The sequence below is a fragment of the Eriocheir sinensis genome, chromosome 34, assembly GCF_024679095.1.
Source record: "Eriocheir sinensis breed Jianghai 21 chromosome 34, ASM2467909v1, whole genome shotgun sequence".
NCBI lineage: Eukaryota > Metazoa > Arthropoda > Malacostraca > Decapoda > Varunidae > Eriocheir > Eriocheir sinensis.
The window spans coordinates 8,643,754-8,654,194 of NC_066542.1; the positions used below are offsets into that span (position 1 = coordinate 8,643,754).

General features: G+C 42.1%; 1 protein-coding gene across 1 annotated transcript in view; it reads right to left on the reverse strand.

Moving 5' to 3' along the window:
• The window catches only part of LOC127007024 (uncharacterized), a 112,519-nt gene extending 105,985 nt beyond the window's left edge, over positions 1-6,534 (reverse strand). Inside the window, exon 1 of the mRNA XM_050877504.1 lies at positions 5,703-6,534. Within this exon, the coding sequence (XP_050733461.1) occupies positions 5,703-5,778 (76 nt within the window). The 5' untranslated portion in view covers positions 5,779-6,534. The remainder of the gene's footprint in view (positions 1-5,702) is intronic.
• Between the last annotated feature and the right edge of the window lie 3,907 nt (positions 6,535-10,441).

Consider the following 10,441-nt stretch of genomic DNA (forward strand, 5'->3'; position numbering starts at 1 on the left):
ATATTCCCTGTTTTTCTCTTCTTTTCTTTTTCGTCTCCACTCGCATTTTAATTATTTTTTCGAGGTTGTCAACAGGTAATAAATATCGTGCTGCTTGTCTCTCGTTTTTTTTTCCTGTTGTCTTTGTGTGCACTGAGCTTGTTGCATTATTATTTATTTTTTTTTTTTTTGCTTCTGTAAATTTAATGGAATATTCTTGCCTTCTGAAAGTGTTGCCTGTCTCCCGACTTTAACAGTTTATCAATCTGTTGTTACTGCTTCTGTTTTTCGTATGTTTTATTATTATTATTGTTCTTCTTCTTCTTCTTCTTCTTCCTCTTCTTCTTCTTCTTCTTCTTCTTCTTCTTCTTCTTCTTCCTCTTCTTCTTCTTCTTCTTATTATTATTATTATTATTATTATTATTATTATTATTATTATTATTATTATTATTATTATTATTATTATTATTATTATTATTATTATTATTATTATTATTATTATTATTATTATTATTATTATTATTATTATAGCATTTCTTGTTCATAAACGTCGAAACCCAAGTCCAAATCTTTCACTGGAATCACGTTACGAGAAGTGGAAAGCAATAAAGTTTTCACGTAAATCACTTCTCCACAATTGGTTCCTTCCCGAAGATGGACTCCTTAACTTGAGGCAGCCGAGGACCGCACAGTCACGAGCTGGCCTAGGAAGGTCGAGCTTCTGGATCCCCCGTTAGGAATCACTCTCCGGGAAAGTGGTTTCAGATCCAAAGTATTTCAAAATTACTGCAAAAAATTTGGTGGTATATTTGACTGCAGTAATTGTTAACTTAAAGCAATTGTATTCAGCGGCAGGTGTTCTTCAGGGATAACATTAGCAAAATTATATGGATTAGATTTTTATTGTGTGCACATGAATATTAGCTTTGAATTATGTTGTCAAATTAGCATAGCCTTATAAATCTTCGAGAACAAAACTTTGCAGTCATTTGGGTGAAGGGAGGGATGTTTCCTTTTAGTGGAACTCTTTTTTTTTTTTTTTTCCAGTAAGAGACATGCAGTTCGGTAGAGTTGGTATGAATTACGGTAACCCAGGCTGATGAAGTCTTGCATATAATTTTCCTCATTCAAAGTATTACGACGCACAATTAACTGTTTTCGTGGATCAAAGCACTTCATAACAAGTATTAGGCAGGTAACGAGACTCGGCCAAAGCCATTAAATTTTTGGAAACTGTTTGAGTGGGTCCTCTGGCTGGCGCATCGGCATGAAAGCTGTAAACGTTTGATGCGTAAACGTTTTTGAACCTTAACTTGGGATAATTTAGTGAGAGAGAGAGAGAGAGAGAGAGAGAGAGAGAGAGAGAGAGCATCTGGCGGCAGTGTTGATGTTAGTTGTGACGTCACGGGGCAGGTGTTGTTAGGGAATCATAACACACGAACCTATTCCCTTCTGATACTCCTCGGCTCCTCTTCCGCCTCCTCCTCTATCTTCTACTCATCTCCTCTCCTCTTTTGTCTCCTCCTCTATCCCCTTCCACTCAACTCCTTTACTTCTCGATCCCCTTCCACTCATCTTCTCTCCTCTTCTGTTTCCTCCTCCATCTCCTTTCACTCATCTCCTCTCCTCTTCCGCCTCCTCCTCTATCTTCTATTCATCTCCTCTCCTCTTCCGTCTCCTCCTTCATCTCCTCTCCTCCTCCATCTCCTCCTTCATCTTCTCCCTCTCATCTCCTCTCCTCCTTCGTCTCCTCGATCTTCTCCCTCTCATCTCCTCTCAGTCCTCCTCCTTCACTTCCTCTCCATCCTCCTCCTCCTCCTTCTTCACTTATTGTCTCCCGTCCTGGTTTAAAAAATTAAGGGGACATTACGTTCTCTTATGAAATGTTTGCATAAGTTCAGGTCAAAAAGCGCGGAAAGTTACCGAAAGGAAAATTAAATGCCATTCCGATTCTTTCACTTAAAAATAGTAAAGGACTGCTTGTTTGCTCTCTCTCTCTCTCTCTCTCTCTCTCTCTCTCTCTCTCTCTCTCTAATGTAAAAGATTTAAATGGAGCTTTCAATCACGTTCGCAGACTGACCTATCTTCCAATCTTGCGGGTAAGAGAGAGAGAGAGAGAGAGAGAGAGAGAGAGAGAGAGAGAGAGAGAGAGAGAGAGAGAGAGAGAGAGAGAGAGAGAGAGAGAAAAAAAGAGAGAAGAGAAGAGAAGAGAAGAGAAGAGAAGAGAAGAGCAGGGAAAGGAAAGGAAAGGAAAGGAAAGGAAAGGAAAGGAAAAGGAAAGGAAAAGAGAGAGGAAGAAATTAATAAAGGAAGGAAGAAAGAAGGAGAAACGTATTGACTCAAAGGTACACAGACAAAAAAAAGAAAGACACAATCGTCTCATTAAAAGAAAAAAATGTCCCACTCGTTCGAAAGTCTCTGTCACACAAATCTGAAAAAAATCCGAAGTCGAGACACTTGAACGCTGACTCGGTGCCTTAATGAAGAATTTTATGACGCTGGAGGTCGGGGTCGAACTGAGTCATCTTGAAGGAGCTGATTTTGTCACATTGCAGAATCACAACTTGACGGCTTGCTCTGATGTTTTTACTCTGAAAGAACGTATTTTTTCCATGTTTCGTTGGTGTTTGTTCCTTTATTGTTCATTATAGTTATTTTTATTTTTGTGTCTCCAATTTCTCGTCTTTGGTTACATTATTAAATACAGATAACAGTCTTAAATCTCGGTAAGGTACTATTATTGTACAGCTAATAATACAACATCATTAAAAATTCGCTTGCAAACGAGTATGCCTTAGACGTTGTTCTTCAAATGCAAGGCTTCAGTTAATAAGGCTTAGTTTTACATGCTGTCTCGTTCCATTAAGAGAGGGGGAGAGAGGGGGAGAGAGAGAGACTTTAATTCATCAGCAATCCCCGGCCTCCACACCCACAGTAATCCCTCAAGCCGCCTCATGTCGCTCGTTAATCAACCTCGTATAAATCCATCCCAGGGAAGGCCGCCGACATCTTCCTTTAAATCACTCATGCGCCTTCTTGGTCCGACCTCCTCCTCCTCCTCCTCCTCCTCCTCCTCCTCCTCCTCCTCCTCCTCTGCGTACCCCGGTCATCTTCCTGCCGTCATCCCGATTCCATATATCTTTTCATCATGTTTTTTGTTCTTCCATTTTATCGTTCAGTTTTCATTGTTTTAGTGTTATTTTGAAACGTTGGTGTTCATAGTGTGTGTGTGTGTGTGTGTGTGTGTGTGTGTGTGTGTGTGTGTGTGTGTGTGTGTGTGTGTGTGTGTGTGTGTGTGTGTGTGTGTGTGTGTGTGTGTTACATTGGATCACATTTTACGTTACCTTGTGTTTAAGTAATTAAGTTATATCATATTTTTCGGCACCTTGATTTTAATGACTGTTTTTCACACTACTTTTATGGCGCCAACATTTGTATGGCGTTGTAAATATCTGGTTGGTATTCAGGTTGTATTTGCCGGGTATTGTGAAGTTCAATATTATTTGTCCATTTAAATTAAGTTTGAATCGACATTGTTTCCTTACGTTTCTCAAAATATTGTTATCGATGTTTGTCACGGAAATTGCTGTTTATTTTTTTACAATGCAGTGAAAAATACTAAATCTTTTAATTGACGTATGTTTAATTAAATTGATATTTCGTGGCCAGAACAAAACACTGTCTCTTAAAACTAATTCATCACCATCTTTTTTTCTTCCCTTCACACTTTTTTTATATTATTGTGAACGTTAAATGTCTGCACAGGCTTTATAAAACAGGTGGATTTAACGGTAGGAAAAAGAACGGGGACTAAGAGAGAACACATACATACATACATACATATATACAGACAAACAGACATATCTACATAAACAATCATATATAAATATAAATACAACTTAACCTATATTTCGTCGTTACACACACACACACACACACACACACACACACACACACACACACATATATATCACGTACATAAGCATCCTGTTTGTTTTTGCGCACAACAACCCTCCACAAAAACATGTATGGTTCATAATTATAATCGTATTCTCTCAGTAACGCGAAAACACGAACGCTTTGTAAACACCGCAATACAATTTTTTTTCAGTATTCATTCATTGTCTATTTATAATCACATTTAGTCATCGGTTCAAAACTTTCACGTCAGAACTCGCGCCGGAAATCCATCAGCCCGGAGCCAGCTGTCACTCTAAAACCCGAATGGCGAGGCGCAGTAGCTACAAGAATTATTTCCACTCATATAATTGTCAGACGCTATGATTTAATTTACTAACTAGATTTTGGTGGTGAGTGTTGTGTCGCTTCTCCCTCCTCCTCCTCCCCTCTGTCACCTCCCTCATTCACTTACCTTCTCTCACTTCTTAACTTATTCACCTTCCCAAACATTATCCCCTGTCACTTGCTCACTTCTTTCACTCACCTCATCCTTGCTTTTTATATACATGCTTTCTTTATCTTCCTCTCCCACGTCATTCATCTTTGTTGTGTTGTTCTTCCCCTTCCTTTTTTTGTAACTTCATTCAGACACTCATTTCTCTCGCCTTTTCCTTGCTTCTCCTTCTTTTTGGCTCCCCATTGACTGTCTTTTCCTTGTTCACCCACTTTTTCACGTGTTTTCCTATACCTTTTCTTAGCTATTGTCACCTTACTCATCATCAGTTTCCTTAATGCCTTCCCTTCCTCCTTATCCTTATCTGTTCTTCCCATTAACTCCCTCACCCGTGTTATCTCCAATCACCTCTAGTTTGTTTTCCCTGCCCTTTCCTTTTCCTCTATTGTCACCTCGCCCACTCATCTCTTACACCTCATCTCTTCCCTTTGATTCATTGCCGACTTTTCTCTCGTGTTCTCCATCATCATCTTTCCAGTCTATCTTCCCTCAGGAGTTCCCGTCACCTTCCTTTCACATGTCTGCAGCCTCCTTCCAGTGTCACCAGCCCATTCCCGGCACCTTTCAGCCCTTTTATGCCCCGCTCCAGTTCGTTTTAGGGAGTTCAGACCCAGCACCGATAGTCTCCTTTGTTCTTTAAACGTTTCATAGGCTTACAGGAATAACGATAGGGAACAGAAGGATTGTGTGAAAGCTGTTATCCGAAAAGCTTTCCATATATATCCTCATGCCTCACTGTAGGGTTGGTATACGAGAGAGAGAGAGAGAGAGAGAGAGAGAGAGAGAGAGAGAGAGAGAGAGAGAGAGAGAGAGAGAATTGATCATAAGCTACAAGTTCAAGGACTATATCACAAACGACTAGCTAAAGGTGTCGATAGCCTGCTAAAGATTTAATGTGTATTAGATCTTATTGGTGTGTGTGTGTGTGTGTGTGTGGTTTTGCTATTCAGAAATTACTTCATTGTACTGAATAGGTCCAATCATCTGTAATGCACGTTATGTTTTCTATAGCCACGTTTTTTTACTATATTTTCGCCATGTATACGTGTAAAAAATGCTTTGTTTATTTGATTATTGAAAGATGAGTTATTATTTTCACTTTGGGCTTAATGACGTGTCGGAGGATGGCCGTGAGGGGCGTGTGAGTGGCGGTGACAGGGGAAGGAAGGGTGCGGGCCAGGCTAGGGCAGGACGCGGAGGCCTGTGTGGGCGGGCGGTGCAAGGGTGAGGGGCTACACCACCGTGGGGAACCAGAAACACCACAACAGCAAGCTACATGCAGCCGCCTTCATCGTTAAAGTACACTTACCCGACTCCTTCGTGGCGGCCGTCGTGGTGACCCAGAGGAACGAGGTCATCACTATTACCAAGCTGCGGCAACCCATCCCGTCGTGACACCTTGGCCTGGTCACTCACTTTTCGCCTCACTGCATGATGAGTGTAACTTTGGGCTCTAATGACGAAAACAGTTTCAAAATCTTCACTATAAAAACTATATTCTTGTACACAGCTGAGTGCCGACGTCCCATTTTTGTTTATTTCTGAGGCGGGGAAACTCACATCTTTCTAGTTAGGTAATTCAGGAAATCTGCGACACAGTTCACTAACGAGGCATCACGTTCTCTGGCGTTAATATTGATCCTTGGCACTGCCCTTCGAACCCCCAGACCTAGACCGCCCCCTGTTCCAGCTGTTCTCGTGTTGCAGTTAAAAATATTTACCGTCACAACCTACAACATGAATTATATAGCTCAAACTTTGTCTGTTTACTTCCACTTTGACTGGTTCCAGAAAAGTAAGCATCTCTAGTTTACAAGCTTTTGATCAAGACGTTTATGACTTCTATTTTTCCTCACTCCGAACTTTCATCCTCTTTTTTTTCACATTCGTATCACAATTTTCTAAGCTTGTGTCAGTTTCATATTTCATACATCACTTTTTCCTTTATTTTCAGTGCCAAGTCAACGGAGTCACTAGTAGCACACGCGGAAGGGGGAAGAAGGTAGTACACTAGCCCGAGAGGAGTGGCGATGGCAGGCTGGCAGCGGGCGCGCGGTTCTTGGCGGCCCGGGGGTGAGGGGACTGAGGGCTGCCGCTGCGCTACACCGACCCGGAGAGGAAGCTGTGAGGACGTCCACCTCCCATCCCGCCCTCAGGTACACTGGCGCCCTCCCCTCTGTGTCTCATCGCCCGCCCATTCTCTCTCTCTCTCTCTCTCTCTCTCTCTCTCTCTCTCTCTCTCTCTCTCTCTCTCTCTCTCTCTCTCTCTCTCTCTCTCTCTCTCTCTCTCTCTCTCTCTCTCTCTCGTGTGTGTGTGTGTGTGTGTGTGTGTGTGAGAGCAGTATGTATGAAAATGTTAGGAGGCTTTCAATTAGCTTCGAGTAATTCAAGTAGTCTAGCCAATTAAAGCGAGTACCCATTTCTCTATTCATTATGCTGCCACGGTACTTAAAACAGCAACGCAAAGATTTGACAGTATAATAATAATATGAGGAAAATTAATAGATGGATTGGTATAGGCACGATCAAACACATTACTACTACACGCTTGAATGCTGTATAGGAGATTAGTTTAGCGCTCGGTGAAAAATGTTTGCTTTCAACTTTATTGGGTACGCGCTCACACATGAAAGACTTAACGCAGAGTTACATGATCCCAGATGTCGCCAGCCCGGGTGACGTGTCCTGCAGGCTCCCACGATACATTCACCTCTCATGTCAGGTCACTTGGGGTTTTCTATGCATCCTGGAGTGAATTTAATTGAAACTAATGAGCAACATGGCGCCACTGTACACACTTGCCTGGGCCATAACGGGGTAGGGCCGACCATCAGGCCCCACCAAGAAAGCCTACCGGTACCATTTTTTTTTTTACAACATAGGGGACAGCTCAAGGGCACAAAAAAGGAAAAAAAAAAATCCCGCTACTCGCTGCTCCCAAAGAGAATCCAAAGAGGTGGCCGAAAGAGAGGTCAATTTCAGGAGGAGAATACTAACTCAGAAGATGGTTATTTTTAGATTTATGCCATCAAGCCTTCATTACAAGAGTTTCAAGCCCTTTTATCGCACACTAATTCCATCATTAATTTTCAACATATCTATCCACCTGCCTCAAGGGTACCACCACATGCAGGCATTTTTAGTTTATTCGTTTCCCTTCCCTTTCGTCTCTCCCCTTTGCAATAAAAAAAAAATCGACAAAGGTTGGAGTGGCGTGGTAGGGTGGTGGAGTAGTAGGAAGCTGAAGCGAGTTGGCTACCTGTATTAAATAGTATATACGTATTATATGTATTACGTATTATATATTGTGGAGTGACTAAAGAGGCCGTGTTGGTTTTGACAGCCCCTCAATATCATCTTGGTGAGGCGGTGATTGTGTGTGTAGAATAATATCTGCTCACCGTTCGGCTGTTCTAGTATGTAAAAAGGAAGGAGCTTTGGGAATGTGAACGAAGGGGATTAGGGACTGGGAAGCTGAATAGATGAGAAATGAACATACCGAAGAAGAAAGAAGAAAAAAATTGATTACTCTAGAATGAAAGCTAAAGAGTGCTTAATGAATTATAGTTTTACACTCTTAGAGAAATTATGTGAATGATGAAAAATCGCATATCAGCTTATCGTTACTATATTAAATATATCACTAAAGACATAAAAATAGATGCATATACTACATACATAACCTGTGTTTGGTCCAGTTATTATTATTATTATTACACAGACGTTCTTAAAGTTATTGATCTGAGGTTAAGTAAGAGTCTGATGTCTGAGATTAACACACAGTATTTCCAGTTCAGTCCATGTACGCTACGCTACCTGTCGATCCTGCAATCATTATTATTTCACCTGCACGCCTAAATAATAAACGGCAATGAGCTTGATTAGTTGGACATTTTGAAACCGTCCTGTTTGTGTTGTTGAGCCCACCTTGTTTTTGTTGCCGTTAATGATGTTTTTCGTTCGGGTGTTGTGATGGTGGTGGTGGTTGGGACATTGTTGTGTGTCGATGTGCGGTGTTGTTGACTGGCGTGGTGGTGGTGGTGACCGTATTTGTTGCTGGTTTTGTCGGTGGTGATTTACGCGGTGCATGGCATGAGTGACAGCTGATAAAACGATTCACCATTTTGGATTGAAATAGCGCTGGTGGTGACAGGTTGTTGCTGCTGTTGTTGTTATCGTTTCCATGGTTCTTTGCCGAGTTTGTTGACAGTGGATATGAGTCTAGGAGTGTTGGTGGTTATCTAGACCCGACAAAAATGGCTCTCTTAATCATACATAGCCGTGCAAACGTAGTCTTTCATAAGCATTTAAAAGCACGGTCAATCTTTCGTTGCATGGCAGTGGTGAACAGTGTCTAGGAAGGTTTTCAGACTTTAAGAATGGTTGGAAAAATCACGTTTCTTCTCTGGCCAAAGTTGTGTCTATGCGTATCTGTCTAGGGACATGAAAAAGACATTAAGTGCTGGATAATGTTGAGTCATATGTTCTTTTTTTTTTTTACACAAGGTAGTTAAGGTGTGGGTTTGTGTAATGCATTTTAGTTCTGTGTCTGTCTGTCAGTCGGTCGGTCTGTCGGTCGGTCTCTCCTCGTCTTTGTATCTGTTTGTATGTCTGTCGTTTTTTTTTAACACACACACACACACACACACACACACACACACACACACACGCACAGACACAAACACACAGCATCACCTCTTTCGAACTTGAGACGCCAAATCCAGATCTACTTACTGAAATTGTCTTCTGAGCCGCCTGGGGAGAAAGCCTTGGAGAGACCGGCGGCATCGACTGTCCTGCCAACCTCTGCAGTGTGTGTCCCGAGGCAGGAGCTTTCGGGGGTACGGCAGCCTCTCAGGACAATAGCCATTTTTGGAGGCGATCTTTAGGGGAGGATATTTTGTAACTGGTTTGGTTTTCATAGTTATACGATATATTAGCCCCATGATAAAGATGCATTATTTATGATCACAAATTTGTCATCTCTAAGTACTACGATATTCTTTACATTGGTGGTAATGGATTAAGTTTGCATGTAGATTTTACTGCTGGTTTGACGTTAATCAGAGTTGTTTTATTAGAGAGAGAGAGAGAGAGAGAGAGAGAGAGAGAGAGAGAGAGAGAGAGAGAGAGAGAGAGAGAGAGAGAGAGAGAGAGAGAGAGAGAGAGAGAGAGAGAGAGAGAGAGAGAGAGAGAGAGAGAGAGAGAGAATATATATAGAAAGCCAACGCAATATGGATTAGTTGGGTTTAGGAGCAAAATGATGTGTTGAGTCAATCCTGAATGAACAAATCACTCGAATTCGCCTGTCGCCGCTCGCATTTAGTAAGATATTTATTTGTGTTCTAATTGCGGGATATTGCAGAGGGAAGGGCGAGGGAACAAGGGAAGACGTAGGAAGGGCGATAAGCCGGAGAGGTGAGGGGAGGGAAGACAATGGAGGAAAGACGATAGGGATGAGACGGGGGAAGGAAAGTCGAGGGGAAGAAAGACGATACTGGCAGGGGCGGAAGATGGAGAGGCGATGGAAGGGAGGCGAAAGTGAGGAAGACGGAGGGAAGATAGACGAAGAGGAGGCAGAAAACTAAGGAATCAAGGAAATACAGGAAACACGATAAAGGAAAAACCATTGGCGTTGGTTTTGTGGCCGCGGATTTGGTATTTCTTTTATTTTTTTCCTTCTAATTTCAAGATTTTTATACGTGAGTGGTTTTACAAGTGAATAATAAACATGGGACCAGAATATTCAGAACGCCATCTTCCCTTCCCTCGTCTTCTTCCTGAATACTGAGGCCTCCGGTGAATGTCCCTTCCCCACTTCCCTCCTCCCCTTCGCTCCTTCCCCCTCTCATTCCCTTTGAGATACTGCCTCTGTGACTCGTTTGGAATGCGTCTCGAGCGGCGGGGGCGGTGTTGGTGGTGGTGGTGGTGGTGACGGCGGTGGTGGTGGTGGTGGTGGTTGCCTGTTGTTGTAACCTTCGAAGATACAGTTTACCGACCGCAGTCTCTTCAATATCCCTTCAAATATGTTTTTTTTTTAAATGAAGC